Below are 27705 nucleotides of genomic sequence, written 5' to 3'. Positions count from 1 at the left end.
AACTGTTGCCAATCTAGTATCATCTAGTACACTAATTGGAGACTGAGGGAGATTTAGTTTGGATCAATTAAACTTCTACTGAATACAAACTAGCCAGTGAAAGCAAAACTTTGCATGCAAGTTTAGAAGTAACTCAGGCGACACATATGTGAATATTACTTGGGTAGAATAAATATCCACCTGTTTATATGTAAAATGAAAAGGTCAAGCCATCAACTAGAATCTTTAATCCTTTCCAAATTTAAATTGGGCATCAGGTTTGATTGTCAACCTGATGTCCTTGCACCTGCTGGATTGTGAAAACTGCCTTTTTAATTATCCTGAAAGGTCTTTAGGTATGAAAATCGGGGATGTCATCTCCTCTGTTCCCTACAGCAGCCAAATCCCACATTTGTGTCACAATCTTATGTCTCACCAACTCAGGCTATTGCCCACAAGGGACCTGAAAGAAGCAGTTTTGTAACAAAGAGGGTACAGGTCCAGATTTTGTAATAATACGAAGTGCAAAAACTGACAGTGACTTCTGGATCACACATTCATTCAACTGAGTATGGAAATCTAGAAATCACTGTCAATAACTGTGTCTGCTTCCCTGTAGGGCACACAGGTGTTCAGACTCTGCAAGCTGTAATCAAAAAAATCACTGAGGTGTTGAGAACCCAGTCTTTTATTAATACTAACCTCATTGTAAAACCTATTGAAGGGACCTTGTGATGCAGTGGTAATGTTCCTATCTCTGAACTGTCAGCCCAGGTTCAAATCTCATCTACCCCTGCCTTAACATGTGTTAATAGATTGGCTAGGAATATTTAAACCCCCTTGAAACAACTGCACAAATGAGCTATTACTGGGTTTTTAGGGACATGTTCTTGACAAACGCTTCAGGCTGGGCCTGACAAACTAATTGTATATTTATGGAATAGCAAATATTTCTGTTATGAAAGAATATCCAAGATATTTGAAAACTTTACTTTAAGCTCCTGATTTTGCTGCTTCTAGCTCAAGTATTTCAGCTTTACATTGTGTCCCAATTATTTACTTGATTTCATGTCCTTCACTCCCAATCAAATTTTTCAAACAGAAAACTAGACAAACTGCAGACGTTAGACATCAGAAATAAAAACTGAAATTGTCGGGGGGAAAAACCTCAGCAGGTCTGGTAGCATCTGTGGAGCGAAAGCAGAGTTAACGTTTCGGGTCCAGTGTCCTGTCTTCAGAACTGATAGCAGCTAGGAAAAGATGGGTATCTATGCAGAAGGTGGGGTAGGGGGAGAGTAAACAATAGGTGGGGATAGAGCCCAAAGACAGAGAAACACAGTTGGATAGGGAAAGTTGTGGGTAAGGGTCAGACTGGGAAAATGAGGGACTGCTAATGGGGACTATTGGTAACTGACAATGCGTTGTTTTGGGATGGATAAGGACAAGGGAGAATGTGCTCAAGTCCTAAAGTTGCTGAACTTAATATTGAATCCAGAAGATTGCAGAGTTTCCAGCAGGAAAGTGAGGTGCTGTTCTTCCAGCAGGTTCCGTTGATCTTTGCTGGAACGCTGCAGCAAGCTTGAGATAGAGATGTTAGTGAGGGAACATGGTGGTGTGCTGAAGTGGTAGGCAACTGGAAACTCAGGGTTATTTTTGAGGTCAAAATGTAGGGGTTCTGCAGAACAGTCACCCAGTCTATGCTTTGTTTCCCCAGTGTACCACAGACCATATTGTGAGCAGTGAACACTGTAGGCTAAATTGAGTAAAGTGCAGATAAAGCATTACTGCAACTGGAAGATGTCACTGAGGTCTTGGATGGTGATTTGTTGTGGAATTTTCTGAACAGTGTATTTACATCCTGGTTTGGTGACACTGAGAATGTTTCAATGTGATTTGTTGCTTACTTTCTCTGATGACATCATTGTTGCTGAACGAACACAGGTTTCCTTTCTTGGTGCCAGATTCTAACAGATGCTGGGAAATGGAAGAGGGTGATTCAGTTCACAGAGATTGCTAGGTCTTTGTTGATACTTGTCTTCAAGGTCAGTGATAAGTGGTGTAGTTTTGCTGCTGACTGTGATATTTGGGCCATTATTTAATGTAATAAAGATCACTATGTAACCCATGTTGCATTTTTAAGCTCATTCAGTTACAAAATGAGTGAATTGTCAATAAAAGCTGCACTATAAGGGATGTAAACAATCCACATAAAATAACTACGGGATAGACCAACTTTTGACCTGGCCAAATTCAAGAATTATTTCTGCATTCATATATAATAAACGATCAAAAATATTGGTAAAATTGTAGTTTCCTTGATGTATTGGTTAGCACTGTGGATTCTGAATCCAGCAATGTAAATTCAAATCTCAGTGGAACCTTATAAAGGTCTTTCGACGCAGTGGTTGTATCCCTAATCTCTGGGCCAGAATTTCTGGATCATGTCCAACTTGTCACACTTGGCAGGATGTTATAACATGTGCAAAAAGGTTGATTAAAATAATGAAGAGCTTTCCCATTCCTTGTATGATTAGTGTAAATTCACAAGACACACAACATTTCAATGCATATTTCACTTTTGCAATCCAGTGCAACAACAGCACAAAGGCACCAAAGTGAACGTTAAAAACTAAAAACGCCGAAACTGAAATAGAAGAAAGCTAACAAGATGGGAAGGAACCTATCCGTACGCTCTTATTACATCTGTACCTCATACAATGAAATAACTCTGGAAAAGTCAATCTTCAAAACAGAGGCAGTAATTGTTGAGCTGCAGTCAAAATGTTATTCCTCAAAAACAGCCACATCCCGTTCTTGTCAACCAACAGTGAATTATGAAAGCTAAAAACAATAGCACAAAAACTCACTATGCCACATTTTCTCAGAGCGAGAAGGAGACTCACTGACCTTTTGAATTGGCAGAGGAATCCAGATGTGGAAGTGCTGCCCCTATTTCGGTGATCAAGAAAAGGAGGCAAAGCGAAAGTCACATAGGAGGGAAAATGGAACTCTGTAGGGGCATGTGAGCTTCATGTTCACTCTAAACTGACTCCATTTGGCTTTTGGAAACTCCCTAAACTTCAGCGTGGGACTCATGAATTAATGAGTGGAGGCAAACATTCTTGAAGAGTGGTGACTCCTGGGTGAAAACCACATGTTTTGAGTGATGGTAGGAACTGCCAATGCTGGAGTCTGAGATAACAAGGTGTAGAGCTGGATGAACACAGCAGGCCAGGCAGCATCAGAGGTGCAGGAAGGCTGACGTTTCAGGTCTGGGCCCTTCTTCAGAAATGCTTTGAGGGTTTTGTTAATACTGAAGCAGAACTGTAAATCAGAACTTTCCAGGCCCGAGCAATTGCCTTGGTGGCTGAAGTCCAACCCTCAATAACTACTCAATGCTCTGAATGGAACGAAGCTGAGAATTTGCGAGGAGTTTCAGGCAACTACCAAATTCAATTCTACTCCTACCATTAATCTGTAAACATGGACATTCAATATCCTTTAATAAACAGTTATTTAGCTGCTCTGAACCACGCAGGTGGACAGAGCAAGGTCCTCATCATTTCAAGAAAAACAAAATCACACAGGTATAAATATTAAACCTTGATTTGTGAGGACGTGACTTTAAATACATCAAATACAATCACTAATGGCCAGAGTTGGCATCTGAAATAAAAAATGAGACAATTCTCATTGCTATCATTTTCACTAAGTATAACTTAACAGGAATTAATTAAATGCAAATTACCATAAATTCAACAAACATACTTTAATCTAAATGAAGTTGGGCTATTACTTCCATATCCACCCCAGAATGGTGCGAGCTGGAGTGTGATAGCAGCTGGTTCATTTTAATGTGTGCAAAATCACAAAGGTGAAAACTGAATAATCAACACTGCAGGATTACAGGGATTTAGTTCCCAATAAATTTCCATGAAAAGCACTGCCTGTGGATTACCAATGAAGGGTGATTGTAACTCCAACAAGAATAGGCTGGCTTGCAGTTAAAAGCGGCTGCGAGTCATTCTGTGATGATGTACGCCAGTCTCACTGTCTCCTACATCAGTTCTTCCAAGCAACAAACCCTTCACAGAACTCGTCTTCTGCCAAACAGACCTTGTCCAATAGCATCTTTGATAGTTGCTGCGGTTAGTCTGCCAGGTGCAGACACTGAAGCAAATCATGGATTAAAAATAACAAAGTGCTTTTTTTAAAGGGCCCCAACAGACCAGGAGATCCTCAAGAATAGTTTAGGCCTCCATGTCACTGTTTTCTTTAAAACCCCTACTTGGGAGATCCTCCAGAAACCAGTGTCCAATCAGATTATTTTGTAGAGTTCAAACCACCTGAGCTGCCAAGCTCGAATGGGGATAGAGGGGTTAACTCACTTTTCGCCCTAACCCACAACTCTGCCCAGCTGTTTCCCATTCTCAGAAGAAAACAGCATTGCCGAATAACTCAGATATTGAAGTCTTTTGCAATACAAGGGATTGAGAGATTAAGATACTACTTCTTTATTTTTTTCCTTGCAGTGGTTTCATGCTTGGCTCTCATTACAACTATGGCGAATGTGATTTAAATAGCACCCGCAGAACCACTGCGCTGCTCTCTCATTAAAGAAGTAGATGACTGATGATGGTTTAACCTGAAGGTAGCCACACCTCAGGCATCGGGAGAGGTTGAGAAGGTGGGATTTTCAGGTAACCTCATCCGACATGGGAACTGAACCCGCGCCATTGGCATGACTCTGCATCACAAACTTGATGCAAAATATTCATTTAGTATCTCTCCAATCCCCTGGAGTTCAACAAATAGATGACCTTGTTGATTTTTCAGGCGGCCTATTCTCTCCCTAGTTACCCATTTGCCCCTGATGTACTTGAAAAATCTCTTTGGATTCTCCTTAGTCTGATCTGCCAAGGCCATCTCAAATCCTCGTTTTGCCCTCCCAACTTCCCTCTTAAGAATGCCTCAATTCTGCTTCTACTCTTCAAGCGATTCCCCGACCCCAGTTGTCTATACCTGACATACATTTCTTATTTTTTAATTAGAGAGATTGAGTATAAGAGTCGGGAGGCTATGGTGCAGATGCATGGAACATTGGTTAGGCCATTTTTGGAATCCTGCTTTCAATGCTAGTCTCCCTGCTATAGGAAACATGTTGGGAAACTTGAAAGGGTGCAGAAAAGATTTACAAGGACGTTGCCAGGGTTGGAGGGTTTAAGCTATAGGGAAAGGCTGAATAGGCCGAGGTTTTTTTTACCCTGGAGAGTAGGAGGTTGAGGGATGACGTTATACAAGTTTATAAAACCTTTAGGGGCATGGACAGGGTGAATAGTCAAGGTCTTTTCTCTATAGTGAAACCATGCAGCAACCAGCCTAGAGATTGTGACTGAACAAAACATGGAAAGTGATAGAAAATATGTCCATTGCCAGCCAGAGACAGGAGCAAGCCTTGTGAGAAGAAGGCCGGTGGTAGGAACAGCCTGCATAATCAGTCTCCACAGGGAACACTGATCATTTCCTTCAACAAAAAGGGGCTGAAGCCAATGAAGAAAAATGACTAATTGTTCCAAACCTGCAACTGTGTGCTGGAGATAGGTTATGAATATTGATTCCCTCAGGCTGTCTGGAATAGTGCTGCTCTAAGCACAGGCATGGGACCTATAGTTTATGGTGACAGGTACCTTCCTTAAACTTCTGGAGTAGTGAAAACCCGTTCCATTGTAGCTTAAAGAAGTGATTTGAATAAAGAATTAATACTTAGAGAAAAGGGATTGCACATTTACGGACAACTGGGACTAACCATATTGCTATTTTAAAAATTCACTCAGGGATGCGGTTGTCACCGGCTGGGCCTACATTTATTACCAGTCCCCTGCGTCAAGAAAGTGCTAACGAGCTGCCTTCTTGAAGTGCCGCAGTCCATGTGCTGTAAATAGACCCACGATATGGTTAGTAAGGGAATTCCAGGGTTTTAAAGGAACAGCGATATATTTCCAAGTCAGCGTGGTAAGTGGCTTGGAGGGGAGTTTGTAGGTGGTGGTGATCACATGCATTTGCTGCCCTTGTCCTTCTAGATGAAAATGGTTGAGAGTTTGGAAGGTGTTGTGACTTTGGAAGATGTTATTGAAGGAGGCTTGGTAAATTTTAGCAGTGCACTTTGTTGATAGTACACTGTTGGTACCAGCAACCCCCCCCCCCACCCCTTTTAATTACCTGCCTAAGGAGTTGGGAGGGAGACAGTTCATGACCAGGAACCACATGGCAGGAGCTGAACGTGTGGGCTGTGACCTGCAGTGACAGCAGGTTGAGCGTGGGCCAGAGCAATGGTCACGGTTCAAGTGTGAGCTGGCAAGGCAGTGGCGCGACAGCAAGCCGGTGAGGCAGTCCTGAATGGGACTCTGGCAGGGGCATGGCGAGGGCTGGAAAGCCTGGAGCGGGGCTCTGGCAGAGGCCTGATGAAGGCTGGAAAGCCTGGAGTGGGAATCTGGAGGAGGCTTGGCAAGGGCTGCAAAGCACTGAATGAGACTGCGGCTGTGGAAAGGACAGTTGGACTCTTATCTTATTCTAAGTTACTGTGAATGGTGCTATGTATGTACTGCAAAGGTACACATTTTTCACTGTCTTTTTACATTGAATACACGTGACAATAAATGATTCAATTCAATGAGTGTCGGTAGTGGAGGGAGTGGATGGTTGAGGACGTGGCACCAATCAAACAAACTGCTTTGTCCTGGATAGTGTCAATTTTCTTGAGTGTTGTTGGAGCTGTTCTCAATCCAGGCAACTGGGGAGTATTCCAACACACTCCTGACTTGTGCCTCACAGATAGCGGAGGGGTTTTGGAGGGTCAGGAAGTGAGTTACTCACTGCAATATTCTTAGCCTCTGACTTGTTCTTGTAGCCAGTGCATTTAGATGGCTAGTCCAATTTAATGTCTGGTCAATGGCAACCCCCAGGATGCTGACAGAGGGGATTTCATCGATGGTATTGAATGTCAAGCGGCGATGTTAGACGGTCTGCTATTGGAGATGGTCATTACGTGGCATTTCAGTGGCTTGAAAGCTGAATGCCACTTTTCAGCCCCAAACTGGATACTGTCCAGATCTTCCTGCATTTGAAGATGGACTGCTCCACTATCTGAGGAATTTAGAATGGTGCTGAAATGTGCAATCATCATTGAACATCCTCAGTTCTGAACTTGTGATAGTGGAAAGGTTTTTGATGAAGCAGCTAAAGATGGTCAGGCCTAGGATACTACCCTGAGGAACTCTTGCAGAGATGCCCTGGAACTGAGGTGATTAACTTCCAACAACCATAACTATTTTCTTTTGTTCAATTCTTTGAATCAATGAGCTGACTAGCGTCCTTTGTTGCAGTACACAACACTACTGAAGGCAGGAACAACTCTGACGTATTACAGATAGTAGGGGTTTTGGGTGGAAAATGTTCTGATGCTCAAACACTGATTCTCCTGCAGCAGAGAGAGTACTGGGCCAATTCAATGGAATCTATTTATGCCAAGTTGTGTTTTCAACAGTGGTGCCAATAAAAATAAAGTCAGGATAAACACTGACCAGAGCAGATATATATGTTTGCCAAAGATACTGCCATGCCATGACAGAATTGTTATTCAGAACAAGCAAATTATATAAGAATATGTTTAATTGTACAAAATTGTTATACAGGATTTTATAACATGGGATGGAGGACTCGGAAGCAAAACAAAAAAACTAATTCAAAATTCCCCAAAGTAATGCTTGATTACACAACACTTAACCCAAATCACTAAAGCTCTGGTGGGTCATTCATAGAGTGCCTGCTAGTACTACCAGATCAGTCAACGAGTTGGAGATGGAGCAGCTCATTACTTTGGCAGAACTCACAGCAAACAATATACTTCGCAGCAAAGAACGGCTATTTACTCAGCAACAGAATCTGTTTCAATTTTTCCCAGAAGAGCAATGAATGGAGGACAGTTCCACACAAGTTTCACGCATAAAATCAATCCCCATCATTTCTAGCAGGGCTGAGTTCAAATCTGATCAACTGGTGAATTACCCGATGATCTGCATTGTGCTCTTGTTGAATGGCGACCAGCAGCCATTGCTGGCTGATGGTTTAATTGATGTTGGCTGCTCTGACCTGGACTTTCCTAAAGCCAGGTAATCACTTCTGCAGTGTAGATGGAGGTTGTGCTTGGGGCCCCTGTGCAATTCGCTAAGTAGCAGACTCCAAACAAATCACTTCCCCAGAAGCTAATATTTTCCACCCACCCTGACCTACTGTAAAAACACATCACTTTCCTGGCTCCCTTCCCACCTTGCACCTTGAATACCCGACACCTTGCATATCTAGCACCCTGTCTCCTACCCACCTGGCACCCTAACTTCACACTTACCCCTTCACCGGAGCAGTTACAGTGACAATCTGTGATGTTAGACATTTAAACAATGGAATACTACAACTGACCACATGAAAAAGGGTACAGTGTACCTTCCTCAACTATCCTGCACTCTGATGCTACTGTCAGATTTAATGTAGTGCTCCACAGTTCTGAAAGATCCCTGATCAGAATTTCCTTTCGGAAACGAGCTATTTCTTAATGTAAATAAAATGGACTGGCAATCGGAGTGTGATTGCCACTCCTTAATTGTTTTCAGTCATTATCTATACATCCCATGCAATGCATTTTTATTCATTCTCATCATAGCACCCAGCATTGTACCACTTTGCAGCTTGGTGGCTCAGCGGTTAGCACTGCTGCCTCACAGCGTCAATTCCACCCTCAGGTGACTGTGTGGAGTTTGGACATTCTCCCGGTGTCTGCGTGGTTTCCTCCAGGTGCTCTGGTTTCGTTCCACAGTCCAAAAATGTGCAGGTTAGGTGAACTGGCTGTGCTAAATTGCCCATAGTGTTCAGGGATGTGTAGTTAGGTGCATTAGCCATGGGGAATGCAGGGAAAGGGTAGGGAGGTGAGCCTGGCTGGGATGCTGTTTGAACAGCTGGTGTAGACTTGTTGGGCCAAGCAGCCTGTTTCCACAGCGTAGGGATTCTCTTCTATTCTGAGAGGGGTCGGTTCAGCTCAGTTGGCTGGATGGCTGGTTTGTGAAGCAGTGTGATGCCTATAGGCTTAATTCCCCATCATTGGCTGGGGTTATCATGAAGAAGTCTCCTTCTCAATCTCTCCCCTCACCTGAGGTGTGGTGGGACCATCAGATTAAATCACCATCAGTAGTCTCTCTCTAAAGAGACAGCAGCACTATGGTCTGGCCTGGTAAGACCATAGTGATTTGACTACTATTCTGGCAATTCTCTTCGAGATGCATTGTGAAGCATCCTTGGCATGCTTCAAGCTAATTTACAATCAAATTACCTGCACAACATGTTCAAAATAATTCATTAGCTGTCAAGTGCAGCAGGGTACAGAGGACATGAAGGATGCTAAATAATTGCAGGTTCCTTATTTCTTTCATGTATTGTAGTATGCTTACATATCATACATTCATAATATTCTTAATCAATGTGCCTTTGTTATCTGAGTAAATATATTGTGTTAGAGAGGAAGAATACAACCTGTTGTGAAACTATCACCTTGGATGTCCTGACCTTTACCTGTGCAAATGCTGCTCCCAAACCTGTAACTTCAGCAACCTGACAAACACAGTGGGATTTCTTGCAATAATACTGCAACAATCTCTTCTGCTCTGATCTACACTGGACCTCTGCCAACTCTCTCTACTTCTCTTTAAATCTTGCCATTACAGTGGGTGTTATTTAGACAGCACAGACCAGAAAATCAACATAAGCACACTGTCTTGTCAAAAACCTTCCAACAGATACTTTCACACCTTTCCACAGGTTTATCTAGGATTTTATGAATATTACTTCAAACAAAGTACAAATACACATTAATAAAATTATTGGCAATTATTTCCTTCAGTTATTATATGTTTCTCAGATCCGAACACACTTGCAAGTTTTCCTCTGATCACTACCTTCTGAAAAAGTCTGTAGTATGTTCCTTTAATATGTTTTGTATGATTTCTCTGCAAAGATTGAACCCAGGAGATATACCTGGACCACTGGCAATGTTGATAACATATAGTGGTAAGTAGAAATTTTCCTTGATGCTCCTTCCGTTACAATTTTGTACCATGTATTAGCTCTGAGGCATAGAGGAATTTCATCCTTTTGTACATGAAGTCAGAGTAGATTTAAGTAGACATTATTGGTAGATTTCATGATGGCAGATACACATTTCAATATGTTATGTATTAAAAGATTCTAAGGACATTTATTCAGTACCTTGTCACTGATAGATAGCAGTGCACAGTTAGTGAGAAGCTGACATAAGTACTGAAATAGGTTAAAGAAAGAAATGGCCCCGTATTATTGAATAGTACTTTCACTCGTAAAAAAAATCCCCAAAGGTTATTTGATTTTCTTTATCCTTCTTTTTCCGGAACAAAGACTAGTTTTTGGTGTAGTATTTGTTGAAATCCTAGCAGAACACAATGAAAACAGAATTTTATGGCTCAAATCTATTTTCATAAAATATGAAAACACATGATCATTTTCAACTTTTTAATTCATTTGAATATGTTCAGTATCTTTGCAAGATAGTATTAATCTGACTCCATAAATTGTAAGAAAGCATTCTGAGCCCTTTTAGGGAATGAGTCGATGTTCATGGCTGAGCAGGTGGATCCAATAAGAATCATAACATAAATCCCAATTCCTGTGGTCCAAGCAGTTAAATACCACGCTTTCAAAAATACATATTGTACAGTAGCACAGAATGCACAAAAACATGAAATAATTCAAGACTGGCCAAAAGTTGCATTTCAAAATCAAGCTTCATTTGGCCAGAATATGCAGCCAACAGATTTATCTTTTTGAAAGGACTGCTGTGTTGCTTCAAAGTAAATTCTCATATTGTGCATTTGGTGTCAGTAATGACCTTGCCTGTCAGTGATGCTGCTTTTGTAATGGTTGCAGACCCTGCTGGGTTGATGGTGTTACTGCTTTGTCACCCCCACTGTGACAATATGTCAAGTTTGTACTTTAAAATGTGGTACAGTAATTTAAGAGGGCAAAGTCAGTGCGTTTGATTCTTTACATTTTGCAGGTTATATTTGAATTCTCTCTGCTTACATCACAAATCTGAGGGCAGAATAGGTCAAACAGACAAAGAAGCTAACAGTTAGATTCTTGATAAGAAACACTGAATGGAGCATTACTGATATCAATGCTCTCAAGGCCATTTCTACGTGAACAATTACAAAACAGAAAGATTATACGGGTCATTGTTTCCACACTTAAGAGATTGTTGGTTCTGGTTGCAAATCACAAAAAGGATATAACAGCTGACAAGTCGGTAAAGTACAAAAATAAACATGGTTGATACATGAACTGGGAAGCTATCATAATAAAAGATGAATGAACAGGCCGTGACACTTTCTCTTGAAAACAGACTGTGGAGTAACCAAATGGAGATCTCTAAAATCATGTAGGGGATTGACAGGGAAGATGTGATGAAAAAGTTTCCTTTTCTGAGATTTCAAAACTCAGGTCAAAAATTTGACCATACAGATATGGGCTTCTCAAGAAGTCTAATTCAATTCAAAATATTAACTCTGTTTTTTTCCCCACAGATGCTGGCAAACTCTGCTGAGTGCTCGCGGTACATTCTGTTTTTGTGTCATAAATATGATAATTATCATCAATAAGAATTCTGTTCAAAATACTTTATTCAGAGTTAGGAGGTGGAACTTGCCACCATTTGGAGCTGGAATATAACATGGATGTATTTCTGGGAAAGCTAGGTTAATATACATGAGGGTGAAAACAAAACGCTGATAGAGTAAGCAGAGCAAGGGTGGGTGAAAACTTGTATTAGGTGTAAACACATCTGAAGCAGGGTCTAGGCCTGAAACGTCAGTCTTCCTGCTCTTCTGAAGCTGCTTGGCCTGCTGCGTTCATCCAGCTCTACACCTTGTTATCACAGATACATACCCATAGATTTTAAAATATTGTAAAACTGCTGGGAAAAATATTATTTCCTAATTAAATAAAGTGGACATTCCATTGCAAGTGTGGAGGCTCTCATTATTTTTCTTTTAGCCTGAGTATTTGTTTTTTGTTTGGACCACAGCTTTTCTGTGCATTTCTGCATTTGTGTGTTTGAGTGGGGGTTATGGTCAAAGAAGACTGGGCTTTAGATTGTAGACGTTAGATTACCTTAGTTATCTTTGTTCTGCTTGTTATGTTATTAACAATAAATTGTTAAAGTTATGATAAGGTGTCCAAGATCTGTTATTCATGAAGCCTGGTTTGGAACAATTAGGCAATTTTGAAGGTCAATGAATGTTTTAAGTTGACTGTGCTGAGAATCTAGTGATGATGTTGATTTGGCTTGCCTTGCTATTCTTGTATCATAATACACGACCTTACGTCACTGTTATAAAATCCCAATACAATGTTAAGGTTCTACCCATCATTGTAATTTAGATTCTTTTTCTCAAAACCTCCATGAGTTCATTGCAAGCTACAGTTTCATTGCAAGGACTCTTCCCTTACAAGTTACATTCTGCACTTGTTCGAAGGCTTATCACTGGCCTCGGCATTTTTGTTTTCACTGTGAAATTGCAGAACAGAAGGGTTACAATATATCGATGGTGTAAACCTGTCCGTTCTGAAATGTACAAAACAATATAATGGCAAATCTAATAACTCAGGCGAAAACTAATTAAATATGTTTTGTATGATTTCTAATCACACTGGAAGAAATATACACTACATAATCAGCAACAAATTGCTAGACTTACAAATGAACTTTGAACTGCCTCAAACATTAGAAAGCATAATAAACATTTACAGCCTTTTCATCATCTTTTAAAATGAGTCTTTGATGCAAAAAGCACATTGGTGAAGCACAATTCCTGTGGAGCAATTCAAAGTCATGTGGAAACAAAGCAATGAAGAATACAGAAAAACAGTAACCGGAAAATCAGCAGGTTTCTATTACATCGTGGATCACAAAGGCATCTCACACTGAGCATGTAACAGAAAACAAAAAGGAAGCAACTTGAAAACGATTAATGTGAGTAAGTGGAATTTAGGTTAGGGAAAATAAGATATCTGGTCTCTCACGGTCAGTGATGAATCAGAGGTCCAACTCAGTACAGTTTTGTCATGGATACATGTTCCCTATTCAGAGAAGAATGTGTTTTTACTGCCTCATGTTTTCATAGTCAGTATATACTTGGTCCTTTTCATTATCTTGTGGAGGAGAACAATTTATTACTTTTATAGCCTAGAAATATTGCATTCGACTCTTGAAGCTTGAGCAAGACACAATCTGAATTTCGGTCGGCGATGCCAAAAAGCCCCAATGACCGTCTTCTCTGAGCATTGCAGCTCACTATTTCACTACAGTGCTTTAAATACTTTGCACCATGTGTACGGATAACCAATTTTTAAACAAGTTTGTGTCTCTGAGCAAACATTACTGGTTTGGGGCAATTAAAAGCAAGAAGTACTAGACAAGAGTGAAGCATATGTATTCTCCAGAAACTCCATATCTCGCGGATCCCTCGAACAAAGCTGTCCATCAATGAGGGATTATTTCAAAACCCTTTCATTTTCTGAGTTACCAAAAAATAGAACTCTAGTCATTAATTTAATTCAGGAAAGGATTAAGAGAATTAGATTAATTGTATTGGAGCAGAGTGCCAGTATTTGAAAAACCAAAATGTCAAAGTGAAACAGTAAACAGTTTTTATCTCCCAGGAGGTGGACTCAAAAATTATTTGCTTTTAAAAAGCAATATCAGTAAATTTTCTTCAGTGAGTTGCTGAGTATACATTGTAGCCTGCTTTAGATCAATTACAATTTGTCAGAGGTATTCACTTTAAATTGGGTTGCTCTCAGTCTATCTGATAATACAATGGAATCAATTAGGGTTTACCTATGTCACTTTTGCAACTGGAAAGCCTAATTTCCTTATGCGCTGTCCAGTAATTTTAATTTAAAACAAGAGTTTGTAAACATTTTGTCTACGTGACCCAATTTTCTATTTTTTTTGGTTCATTAAAATACATAAGAAATAGCAGGAGTATTTGTGGCCGACTGAGCTGGCCTTGTCATTCAGTTCCTTCATGGATGAGCTCCAATCTCAATCCCACCTTCCAAACTCTCCTTAAATGCCTGGCACTGAGAGACGGAACATCAGTCTATTTCAACCTAAAATATATTTATATTAGGACATCTAAGCCCACTGGGGTAGAAAATTTCATAAGATTTGTAATTATGAGTGCAGATATTGCACCTCATTTCAGTTTTAAATGATTGACTCCTCGTTCTGAGATGGTGCCCGCATGACTAAGATACCTCAGTGAGGGGGAAATGGCTTCCAATTGCAGGAGCGAGTAATTGGTCTTGTTTCTGCATCACTACGTCTTATGGGCGGGATGTTAGTGTACCTTTAAGAGAAATGCTCATTAAATAATCATTGTGTGTAATCACAGGGTAGAAATTGGATACTATATTTTAACTCTGGTCACTTGATGTGTATCTGTAAATGTTATGTTCATATATAATAGCTAGTTGTATTAAGCATCTTTTGGATTTTCCAACATCACCATCACATCAGGTAGAGTACAATGCTGAACACAAACTTCACATCATGGTGCCAACTGTTGTGTTATAATTCAAGTTAATGGACAAGTCAGATCAAAGAGTGACACTTGGCTTGACAGGCCACAAGTTTATTTCAGCCGTTTGGTTACTGAGATGGTGAATCACTGAACATATTCACCCGAGGTTGGCAATGTCACTTCAACAAAACAGCACAGATTCATTAGATGGAGGAAATAAAAAGCAATACACACACACACAATATATATGACAATTTTGAAAGAAGTTATCATAAACAGCAACAGAATCAACATTTACCCAACAATACACTTTACAGATACACAAAACCTAGTATCTTCACACTAATTTCTCAAATTTTTGTCCAGATTGCAAGTATCTCCTATTGGCAACTTTCCACAAATTCATCAAATGCTATTCTCTCTAATTCCCAGACATTCAATCACCAGCTAACTCACGGACTTTGCTCACTGAACTCTAAATAAACATTCCAGGGCTTCTAACAGTTACCTTGAATAATTTTAGACTACTAAAAAGTACATCGGTAGATATGATATTTTTTCTGTACTGAACCTGCTTCTGGCCCTGCCGCATCTTCTTCTGGATCATAAAAGCTCAACTTAGTCAGCATTCCAGTAATAAATGGGTGGCACGGTGGCTCAGTGGTTAGCACTGCTGCCTCACCGCACCAGGGACCTAGGTTCAATTCCACCTTCAGGTGACTGGCTGTGTGGAGTTTATACATTCTCTCCGTGTCTGTGTGGGTTTCTTCTAAGTCCTCCGGTTTTCTCCCATTGTCCAACTATGGGCAGGCTAGGTGGGCTGGCCATGCTAAATTGCCTGTAGTGTCCAGAAATGTTTAGGTTAGGTCAGTCAGACATGTGGAAATGCAGGGGTAGGAGAATGAGTTGGGGTAGGATGCTCTTCAGAGCGGCAGTGTGGACTTGTTGGGTCAAATGGGCCAAATGGCCTGCTTCCACAGTGTAGGGATTCTATGATAGTTAGCATGTCTAGTCATTTAGCTGACACGACAGAACTTCTTAGAAATGTTGCCCGTTGCTGAAGAAAACCATCACCTTCACAAAGCTGAAATCTAAAAAATGACACTTTCATTTTTTTTAGAACCCAAGTTCCCAAATTATAAAACTTCATCATAGCATCACTTTAGATGGGCTTTCTTTATCTTCTCCCTATAGAATTGTGAGCTCACAGGACGGTCAGTCTACAAAATTGATATTAGATCAAATTGTGGAACCTAATCACAGTCAAAGAATTTTCCAGAGCAATTGGACAATCTTGTAAAATTGAATTATTTGTCAAATATAAATTTTGCTTCAAAAAAATTCCTTTACAATACTTGGTGATTAATAGAGCTGAAAATGGACTGGTCACAAAAATATTTTTCATTATTCTTCACCGGGGAGTAATCTGATCTTGTGTGACTGAAAATACCTTTTCTTAAAAAATGTGTAATTTGTTGGATATTGTGCAATATTCATTTTCTTTATGTTTGAAATTTACTATGAAAGTAAAAGCTTTCAAAATGTGTCTAGTTCAGTCTTGTGCTTCAAACAAATCAGCCCAATTCTTGAACCCTTCTTAAAGGCCTGAAAAAGATAACTGATGGAATCGGAGTCTCTTATCTCAAGCACTTAGTAAAGAATATAAGCCTTCAGAAAATCAGCCAGCTAACAGGAAAGTGAACAGAATTTCAAATATCAGCTCTCAAAATATGTTCTTTTATATTTAAATTCTGAACTACCCATGTGGTAATTTGTTCCACTACACAGCTTTGCTGGTACTTCAGAGCCATTTTGTTTCTTTGAACTATGTCTCAGACTGAAATAAACTAAGTCCATCTACAATTGGCCTTTGTAACTCCTTTTGCTCCATTACCTATGGAAACTTCCCATTTATTTCAAGTTTGAAAACAGTACACATATTCATCGATCATCTACAAAGACTTGTTGATTTGGCACAACAGGTACTCCATTCAGTTTCTCCCATCAACCTGCAATTCTGCTAAATTTTAAGAGTAGGATTTTCTAAAGTGCTCAATGCACAATTACCACTTGTACAGAAATGACACTAAATGAGGTTTGCACTTTTTCTAGGTGGGGAACCTTTTTACATTGGAAGGCCACATTTTATTTAACCGAGCTCCCTTTAGGCCACATGCTGAGAATTTAACATATCAATAAAAATATGGCATTTTTTTGTATGTTTATTAATTAAAGCCTGCTATTTTATGAGGATTTTAAACAAAATAAAAATTCAGCAAAGACACAGTTATTTGTTTGGCAAAGTTGACAACAGAACTAATAAGTGAAAAATGCAGACAACAAATCATTTAATGATTTTTTGTGATTGCTTATTGTGAGGTAGGAATTGGACGTTTGGTTCCAATATCATTGATTGTAGCTTTAATTGGTACTCCGGGTGAATATTCATCAGAGATCTCAAGTACATTTTAATTTGTGTCACATATGAAAATATTGATTCACAACAGTTGGTTGTGCCGTAACAAGACCGCGTTCGACAAGCATGTTGATGTAGATGTGGATATTCAACGGGAATTCTCTATATATCAATGGGATCCTTCTTAGCTTCAAATAGAGAGTTCCAAATATTATCTTCTGAGAGCTCAATCAATTCCACCTTTATGTCATCAGGTGCTTTAGCAACATCAACCAGGTGTGGTTGAAAAACTAGTTTCAGTGTGAGATCATGTTTCTCAAAATCTGCACACCTTTCACTGTATTCTTTAATCAGGGAGACTAGAACAGCTCTGTATTCTTTCATGTCGCATTTCCTTTATGATTGGCTCGTATCCTGTTCATTAATTACCTTTGCCAGTTCAGCAAAGTGTTCAGCTGAAAGTTCTGATCGGGTATGGAGAGTTTTGAAAAAGGTTAGCCTTTTCTGAAACGCCTGGATTTTTAGCCACATATCATACATAGATTTAGTGTTAGCTTGCAAAAAAAAAAATTCAGATCAATCTGCTTTGACATTATATCACACAAAATTGCAGCATTTCTGAAAAAAGCCTCTTTTGACAATTCACATGGTTCATCCAGCTCCTCAAAAAATCTGGTCATTTGTTTTAGCAAAAATAAAAGTTTTACAAGTATTTGTCCTTGTTACAACCAGAGCACTTTAGAATGACATGGCAGATCCACACTGAATGTTTCATCATCTAGCTGAAACATGTTGCAAAATTGGCGATACCGTGTTGCATTTGCTTGAATGTATTTTACAATACGTGTAACTTTATTTAATGTATCACTTAAAGCAGTAGATTTGGCACAGGGATTCTGTTGATGCAAAAGACAATGAAAGGAAATCAAAGTATCTGGATCTGGCAATTCCTTTTGCAGTAACGCATCAAATTCTTCACGTTTTCCTCTCATGGAAGGTGCACCGTCTGTGCATATATTTACTAAATTACATAAATTCAGTTTTGCTTCACGGCATTTTTCTTTGAAGATAGTGAAGATGTCAATTCCACAATTTGCAATAAGGTACCCAAAGCCAGTAACTCCTCGAGGCAATGAAAATCTGCAATTGTTGGGCAATCGAATAATAAATGTCTTTGCTTGGCATATTGTATGAAGTTGTTCTGCTACATTGACCGCTAATTCATATTGCTGATCAGTTATGGTCCTTCTTGAAACAGGTAGTTGTTTGTACTTGTTAACATTATCTAAACATCCTTCATCTTCAACAATATATTTGGTTTAATGGTTTCCACATTGCTAAATGGTTTACCTCTTCTTCCAAGTATATATGCTACTTAGTAAGCTGCTTTAGCGATCGATATCAGTCCCTTGTCCTGACACTGCTTTAAATACTTATTGCTGCTGCTTTTGTTCTTTAATTTTCTTAAGTGCAGACTTTTGGGGTTCTCCTTCCAGTTTAGCATATTTGTGGTCCTTACAAGTTGCATACTGCTGATATGCATTGTATTTCTTCACTGTTGCAATTATGGCATCGCAGAGCAAACATAATTTTATTTTTCACAACAACTATGTAATACTGCAATTTACACTCTTCATTGAAAACTCTGTTCTCTCCCTTTAATGTTCTTTACTTAGTTTTTGACATGACTGGGTTACCAGTAAAAGTTTAAAAAAACAGTACACAGTGTTAAAAATGCAGATTTACTATTTGCAGACAAATAGGCTGAAGGCTGTGACTAGTACTCCAAAAGTCGCAGGCTCCCCATCCCCAGTCTAGAGCTTATAGGATCACTGAATAGTTACAGCATAGAAGTGGTTTAATGCCCAAGCTGAATGCAATATGCCTGCTGAGGCCAAAGTATCACATTTCATCTGCCACTTGTCTGCCCATTCCACAAATCTGTTTCTGTCCCTTTGAAGTCCCTTCTGATAGCTTGCAATGCTTCCTACACAACATAAGAACAGCATTAGTAAGAAAAGAGTAGGTCAACCAGCCCTTTGGGCCTGTTCCACCACATACTAGATCATGGATGATCTGCTGCAACTATAGATAACAGAGTGTGAAGCTGGATGAACACAGCAGGCCAAGCAGCATCTCAGGAGCACATCATCCAGCTTCACACTTTATCTTGGATCCTCCAGCATCTGCAGTTCCCAATATTTCTGCTGTAACGATAGATCCACTTTTCTACTTGTCCTCTAAAACCCTTGACTCCCTTGTGTATCTGTCTTACTCAGTCTTGAATAGTTTAATGAGTCAGGTACCACTGCTCACTGGCACATGAAAGTCTAAACATGAATGACCCTCTGAAGAGAAGGAATTCTTAAATGGGAGATGCCACACTTTGAAACTGTGGCCCTATAGTTCTATATCTCTTGACACAAGGAAACATGTGTTCAGCATCTAGCTTCTAAAACCACTCAAAAAGTTATGTTTTAATTAGATCACAATGGTATAGGCAAAACCTGCTTAACATTTTGCCATAAGACAACTGCAGCATCCAAGGAAACAGCCTAACGCAGGTTCTCTGAACTGCTTTCGATGCAGTAATGAGTCTCCTTCAGCAAGGTGATCAAAGCTGTACATTGCATTCTTGTTGCAGTCTCACTGATGTCCTGTCCAGCTGTAGGAAGCCTTACTTACTGTTACACTCCATTCTCTTGCGATCAAGGCCAACCATTTCATTTGCCTTCTTATTTACTTGCAGTGATGGTGTGCTGACATGTTATAATTCATGTATCAAGACACCCAATTCCCTCCACCCTGCAGCTTTTTGAAGTCTCTATCCACTCACACATTCTGCATTTCTATTCTTCCTGTCACTGAACAAGCTTGTATTTTTCCACACTACTGTTCCATTTGTTAACGGTTATATCCACCAGCTGACATCTGTCCTAAGCACCCTGTGTTTTTCATCTTAATTTTCATGTTTTCTGTTCACCAGGCAGCTCTGAACTTTTTTCTATGACCTTTCCCATTGCAGAAACGTACCTTGACAGATACCAAACCCGTCCTTAAAAACAGCCCATTGTTAAGTTACAATCTTCCTGCCAAACTTAGATTTACATTCATGAGGATTAGAACTAACCTCAACCCATCCTTCCTTCTACAGTGCAGATGGAGACTTCCAACTGCATGGTACTGCTGGAGTAGACAACGTCTGGGCTCCTGCACCCGGGGCCTCTTTCTCTTGTTTCTTTTCTCTGTTTCTCTCTCTTACTTACCTTCTACAGAGAGGAAGGTGACGTCATCAGAGTTTGGAGACTGGTGGCAGATGGTGAGCCCACAGCAGGACTCTGGTGGATGGTAGCGAGACAGCTGGTGAGCCCAGAGTGGGACACAGGCAGCAGCATAAGGGGGCAGCTGGTGGAGGGACAAGCACGTGACCCGGCATCAGCTGCTGCACTGGCAGAGGCAATGTCAGTGAGGTAGGCCCAGCAACGAAAGATGGTGCTCGAGGAATGGTGATTTCGGCATTACTTGGCAGCAGGGGAAGGGTTATGGACTCTTTTTAAGCCATATCTTTTTAAAAATTCTTAAACTATTCAAAATGGTGCCAGAATCATGGCAGCAGTGGAAGTTTTTCACTGTACTTTACTGTAAGATACACATGACATTAAAGTCATCATTCATCAAAAAATCTTCACTCATTTGTTTCCATGATGGCCCTGGCAGTAAAATTTGTGGGAAAGTTTATTCCGGTCCGATGTGTGCTGTACCACCGCATGATTCAATTTTCATATTAGGAACCACTCAAGATTGACCTGATATATTTTGAAACAAGATGCTATGGCCATACGAGCTTAAACAAATTGATAAATTAGCAACATAATGAGAATGTTATTGCAGGCAAATGTAGACACATCTCATACTTGAAACATTTAGGATCAGAAAAAAAAAGTTCATTCAGCACATTGAGAATGCTCTGCCAATTATCTGTATCTCAATTCCATTTAATATTTTATTCACATTCTATAATGATTTAGATAGTTAAACACTGAATACGTTGAAACACAATTTCAAAGACCAGAACACGTATCGATAAGGAACATTTCCAATTTCTTCTGTTGCGAAAACAATCTCAGTTTCAAATGAATCCTTTATATTAGTCGTATTGGATCCCAATCTTCAAAAACAAATCTGAACTGAAGGGAATATGCCCTTGAAAAATTACTTGAGTCAAAAAATAATGGTTGGTGATCTCAATGCATGAACATATCATGTGTTCTCCTCTCATTCCTCAAGCCAGGTATTTTGTTGGAGACAAAGATATCACAAATAAAAACATACATGTAAAATCAGTAGGCAGCAGAATACCAGACAGGCACAATGTTGAAGATTTTGAGGCATGACATTTGTACAGAACAGAAGAGTGGAATCCCAAAAACAGATCAGACTATCCCACTCTTGCAAATGGAACAACTGTCCACATTCTCCACAGAGTTCCCCCAAGGTTGAGTAACAGCAACTGTATGCTTTTTTTTAATTCATTCATTGGAGATGGGAGTCACTAATTGAGCCAGCATTTATTGCCTGTCCCTAGGTGCCCATGAGAAGGTGGTGCTGAACTGCCTTCTTGAAGTGCTGCAGTCCGTTTGTAATATGCAGACCCTGATTACTGTTTTAGGTCAGTTTTGAGCAGCAGCAGTAGCTCCATGCACACGTTGTTCAATATTAGCTGAATGAGAGACCTGTGGGGCCTAGAGGAACCAGAGTGTCTCTTCACCCTCCATAAAAAAAGAGATATCTCAGGAAAGCAAAACAATAGGAAGAGCTTCAATGTTTGCTTCAGCTTTGACAGAAGTGAGAAACAATGAGGTATCTACCTTATTTTTGACAATCAAATGTTTTTCTTTGCCACCCCAGTGGGAGGAGTGAGGAGTGCAGAATCAATATTATCGTTTTGGTTCTCAGTACTGAAATTCTAATTTGGTTAAATATTGTTAAAAAGAGAAACAAAGTCTTGCACTCATCAGTAGTCAAACAGCGCAAGACAAAAAGCTTTTAGCAGTTTGAATTCTGTACAACCAATTCATTATTTATCTAAATGCTTCATAAGTTTAAAGAAAAAATGGCTGAAGGATTAATAAGGGGAGGCAGAGATGTAATACTTATATCAGTGGATTAGACATCCAGAAACCAGGATAATAGGGTCATGGCTCCAAACCACATCATGGCTGATGGTAAAATGTGGAATTACAATCTTTAATGGTGACCATGTAATCATTGGTTCTAAATACCCACATTATTCACCTAATGCTTTTCAGTGAAGAAAACCTGTCATCCTTACAGGACCAACTTGTGACGTCAGGCCCACAGCAACATGGTTGACATTTGACTGCTCTGTGAACAATTAAGATAGGCAGTTAAATGTTGGCCCAGCCAATGATGCTCAGATCCCATGAGTGAAGGCAATAAAAAGGCTCATTTGAAACGACTGGCAAAATAAGCAAGAGCGAAGAGAGTAATTACATTTTTATGTGAGCTAACACTTAAAAGGATGGTGGATACAGATTCAATAATAACTTTCAAGAGGGAATTCGACAATTACTGAAGGAGGAATAAATTTAAATATAGGAAAATTGCATGAGAGAAACAAACTGGATTGTTCTTCGAAGGATTGTTTCTTAATGGGCTGAGCAGCCTTCTTTCATGCTGAATAATGTTTCAAAAAGTTGCAAGGAAGCCAGAAACAACTTTTAATGAACTGCTAGACAGCATAAGAATGAGAGCATGAGAAGATCATCTGGCCCATTGAGCCTGTTCTGCCATTAAATAAGAACTTGAACAACCGTGGACTTCAACTCCACTTTCCTGTGTGCTCTTCTTATCCCTCACTTCTCCGACAGAGAAAAATACTGTCTGTCCCAGCTTAAAATCCTTTCACCGATGGAGTATGCACAACCACGGAGGTTGTAAATTCCAAAGATTCAGAATGCTCTGAATGATTTCATTCCTGCTCCTTCAGGTCCTAAATGATCAGCCCCTTTTCCTGAGCATGTGCCCTCATGTTTTAAATTCCCCAACAAAATCACACGGGGGCCCAACTACTACCTGAAACTCTCCTCCTATCACTATTCAGAAGATTAATCCATGCTTCATCCTTCTGACTGCACAACCCCAAATACTCAACAAGAAGCATCTGAAAGAAGTGGAGTATCAAACACAAACAAGCCATTAATGAATTTTGAATGCAGGCATCTTTGCAATGTGACACTTCTTGTTTATATTGTTTTGCCCACTGATGAAGGCTCAAAATCTGAGCAGAAAGACTGTAAGTTGCAGAATCAGCAGGCATCAACAGTGCAAGTGCACACACTGAATTACAAGTGAAGCCTTGAAGTTACTGTCAGTTCTTTTCACTGTGCAGTGCAGAATTACCTCCTAATGCAAAACACAACAAATTGACAAAACGGATAATTTAGCAAGCAAATGCTAATGGGAAATCCTGCAATTTTCTCCACACACCCCAGGGCTGAGGGAGGCTTCAGGTGGAAATTTGGCTGAATCAGATCTGGTTAACCTACTAGTAAACTTATTCATTAATAATGGCCGAAAACAGGAAATCGAGACCTGAAAATACTTCAATAGGTACTTTTACTGACGAGGTCAACATGGCAACACACCACATAGGACGGGTGTCTTGAAAGGATTCAATTAAACCAATCATGTCCTTTATCCACTTAATGCCCATTTGCAGCAAACCTTTGGGTGAAAATGACAGTGACTTATTGAGGCTAAGAGTACAAAGTGCCAGCCCTGGATGTGGGCTTTATATTCAACTGTTATAAATAACTTATGCCATTTCCTTCTGATGCTATGTGCGGTCATTGGCAACATGGCACAACTGTCACAGAAAACAGCAATCTTACATTGAATAAAGATCACCTTGACCTAAATTATTGCATGCATGCAGTTTATGAAACAGCATTGGACTGAGATGCCACTTAAAACATGCAGCCTCTCTAACCTTCTTTCTCAGAAGACAATGATGGTCATGTACAAGGAAATTTGAGAAAACAAAATAGGAATACATTTACTAGCGTGTCATATTTGAAGTGCAGATTTGGAGAAACAGAATGGAGAATATTAGAAGATGTATTGCTGATGAAGTGGATTTGTGATGAAGCACAGCACTGCCAAATTTTCTTTTACATATTTTGCCAATCAGAGTGAAAAAGGCCAAGCTACATAAACTGTTGATTAAATCCTTAGTCATTTTTTCACTTCATTATGTGTATGAGAGTTTATGACCCATTTTTATAAGGACACTGTAAACATAAATAAAATTCAAACTGACAGAGCTGCAGATACTGTAGATCTGAAACAAAAACAGAAGTTACTGGGGAAGCTCAGCAGGTCTGGCAGCATCATGAAGATAATCAGATTTAATGTTTCGGGTCCAGTGACCCTTCCTCAGAACAGTTCTGCTGAGCATTTCCAGCAACTTCTGTTTTTGTGCAAACAAAATAGAACCCAGAAGAGCATCCGTTATTCAGCAAATCTGATTACAGCACACACCTGACTGTCGAGCAGTACCACCACAGTTGCCTCGGACAAACGGAGCCTGAAACGCATAAACACAGTCGCCTTCAGCAATTACATTCAGGTCTTCCTCATCAGAGAAGGATCGCTCAAATCCACTTGTGTAAAGCTCTGTCAAAATGATCTGGAAAGATAGTAAAGATAATTCAACATGGTTTGAAGAACTTTTTTGCTTACGCAATAGCTATCTTCCTTGAATTTGCTGGGGAAAGATGGCACCATTTATAATAAGCTAGTTTCTGAACATTGGGGGTCTATGATAGGGTTCTGACTGGGCATCTAGAAGGTGAGAATAGGGAGTTAATTGTAGATGAGAAGGAAATGGCAGATGTAACAAATAAATAGCTTGCTTCTGTCTTAAGGATAGAGAAAAGAAAAATCTGGAATTAAGAGTCTAACGATCTGATTCATGAATGTCCTATAGGGAAGGAAACTGCTATCCTTACGTGGTCTCGTCTACATGTGACTCCAGACCCACAGCAATGTGGTTGACTCTTAACTGGCCAGATGAGCAATAAATGCTGGCCTAGCCAGTGATGCCCTCATCCAATGAATGAATAAACAGAAAGAAAACAAAAATACAGTAATACCTATAACTCAGGAAGCTAAAAAGATGAGAAGGCACTTGGTGAAATTATTATCACAAATAAAGCAGCACTGAGCAAACTAATGGAGTTACAGGCTGTTAAGTCTCTGGGTTGGGACAGACTTATTCTTAGGGATTTGAAATGTGTCAGTTTTAATTTTCCAAAATGTGTTAGATTCTGGAAAGGTTCCATTAGACTGAAAAGTAACAAATATTACACCTCTATTCAGGAGGAAACTTTCAGTTAGTTAGCTTAATACCTGTGGTGTGGAAGGTCCCAGGAGCATCAAGATTATAACTGGGCACTTGGAAAAACTCAAGGTTATCAGGAAGAGTCAGCATGGGTTTTTAAAATGAAAGTTATGTGTAGCCAATTTTTGTTTTGAATTCTTTGAAGGAGCAACAAGCCCTATGAATAAATGTTGATGTGCTGTATTTGGCAGACCAGAAAGCATTTGACAGGGTTCCACATAAAAGGTTAATTTGCAAAGTGGAAATTTAAGTTATACATGGTAGCTTGGCAGCATGGCTAGAGATTGGCTGGCTGGCAGAAAACAGAGTGTATATAAATGAGTACTTTTCAGATTGTTAGGATGTGACAAATGGGATCCCACATGGGCCTGTGCTCGCTCCTCAATATTTTACAATTTATACCAATGACTTTGGGCAGCACGGTGGCTCAGTGGTTAGCACTGCTCCCTCCCAGTGCCAAGCTTGACTCCAAGCCCATCGATTGTCTGTGTGGAGTTTACACTTTCTCCCAGAGTCTATGTAGGTTTCCTTCCAGTGTTCCAGCTTCATCCCAGAGTTCAAAGATGTTCAGGTTAGACGTAGTGTTCATGCTAAATTCCCCATAGTGACTAGGGATGTGCAGGCTAGGTGGATTAACCATGGGAAATGCGGGGCTAGGATAGAGGGATAGGTCTGGTTGGGATGCTCTTTGGAGATTTGGTGTGGAACTTGGACTTCCACACAGTATTCTGTAACTTGAGGGGGACATGGTTGCTAAATTTGAAAATGATACAAAAATAAGTAGGGAAATACATTGTGAAGATGTCATAACAAAGATGCAGACCCAAGTAGACAGGTTAAGAGATTCTGTAAAAATCTGACAAATAGAACATAATCTGGGAAAAAGTAATGTTGCCAACTTTGGTGGAACAAATAAATAAGCAGGGTATCATATAAGGAATGAATGACTAGAGAATTCTATGGTGCAGCGACATCTAGGTGTTTCAGTGTATGAGTCACAAGAGGTTAGCATGTGGGTTTAAGTGACTTGAAAAGTCAATGGAATGCCATCCATTGTTACAAGAATAATTCAACGGAAAAGTAGGGATGTAATACTTCTCTCAGAGTGAAAACATTGGTGAGACTACATCTCAAATACTGTTTACAGTTTTGGTTTCCTTATTTAAGGAAGAAATATAAATACAAAGGAGCTTGTTCAGAGCAGGGTTTACTGATGCCTGGAGACAGGATTATTCTACAAGGAAAGAATGGACGGGTTGGGCAAGTTTGCGCTAGAGTTTTGAACAGTGATTTGACGAAAGTATAGAAGCTTCTCAATGGTCCTGTTAAGGTGGACATGGAAAGAATCAGCTATTCTTTGGAGAATCCTGTTCAAGAACAGAACAAACAGTTTGGTATTCCAAGAAATGAGAGCTCAAACTATATATTTTTATTCAACAAATCCAAAACTGTGTCAACCTTGCCTTTGGCAGAGCTGTGGAACTTAAGCAATGCCATTAGATCGATTGCCTTCTTCAGTAAGAGCACTGAGTACAGGAGTTGGGATGACGTTACAGCTGTACAGGACACTGGTAGGGCCACATTTGCAGTACTGTACACAGTTCTGGTCACTCTGCCAGAGGAAGAATTATTAAACTGGAAAGGGTGCAAGAAAGATTGATGTTACTGAGACTGGACTGTTTGAATTGTAAGGCTGGATAGGTTGGGACTTTTTCCCTGGAGTTTAACAGGCTGAGGTGTGATCTTATAGAGGTTTATAAAATCATGAAGGGCAGAGATAAGGTCAATAGCCAGCATCTTTTCACTGGGATAAAGGGGTACCAAACTAAAGAGCACAGATTTAAGATGAGGAGTGGGGAAAAGATTTAACAGGGGCTTTAGGGGCAGCTTTTTCACACAGAGGGTGTTGCATGAATGGAATGAGCTGCCAGAGGAGGTGGTTGAGGTACAACTGCAGTATTTAAAAGACATTTGCTCGGGTACATGGATAGGAAAGGTTTAGACTGATATGGCCAATTGCAGGCAAATGGGAGTAGTTCAATTTAAGAAAATTGGTCAGCATAGACGAGCTGGGCCAAAGGGCCTATTTCCACGCTGTATATCTCTTTGACTCTATGCATACTCTTGGTAGCAAGTCCAGGGCATGGAACACTGCTTTAATATTAAAGGTCGCCTTTTTAGGACAGGCACAAAGGTTGAGCAACTCTGGAACTCTCTGCTAA

At 39.9% G+C, this 27705-nt stretch overlaps 1 protein-coding gene across 2 annotated transcripts in view; it reads right to left on the bottom strand.

The window, feature by feature from the left end:
- Nucleotides 1-27705, bottom strand: part of usp43a (ubiquitin specific peptidase 43a) — a 405014-nt gene that overhangs the window by 129006 nt on the left and 248303 nt on the right. For both annotated transcript variants that reach the window (XM_059653769.1, XM_048555613.2), the window contains one exon: nt 24622-24769. In XM_059653769.1, the coding sequence (XP_059509752.1) occupies nt 24622-24769 (148 nt within the window). The remainder of the gene's footprint in view (nt 1-24621; nt 24770-27705) is intronic.

The sequence above is a fragment of the Stegostoma tigrinum genome, chromosome 22 (genome assembly GCF_030684315.1).
Source record: "Stegostoma tigrinum isolate sSteTig4 chromosome 22, sSteTig4.hap1, whole genome shotgun sequence".
NCBI lineage: Eukaryota > Metazoa > Chordata > Chondrichthyes > Orectolobiformes > Stegostomatidae > Stegostoma > Stegostoma tigrinum.
The sequence above is the reverse complement of the archived record's forward strand: the minus strand, read 5'-3'. Positions and strand labels throughout refer to the sequence as shown.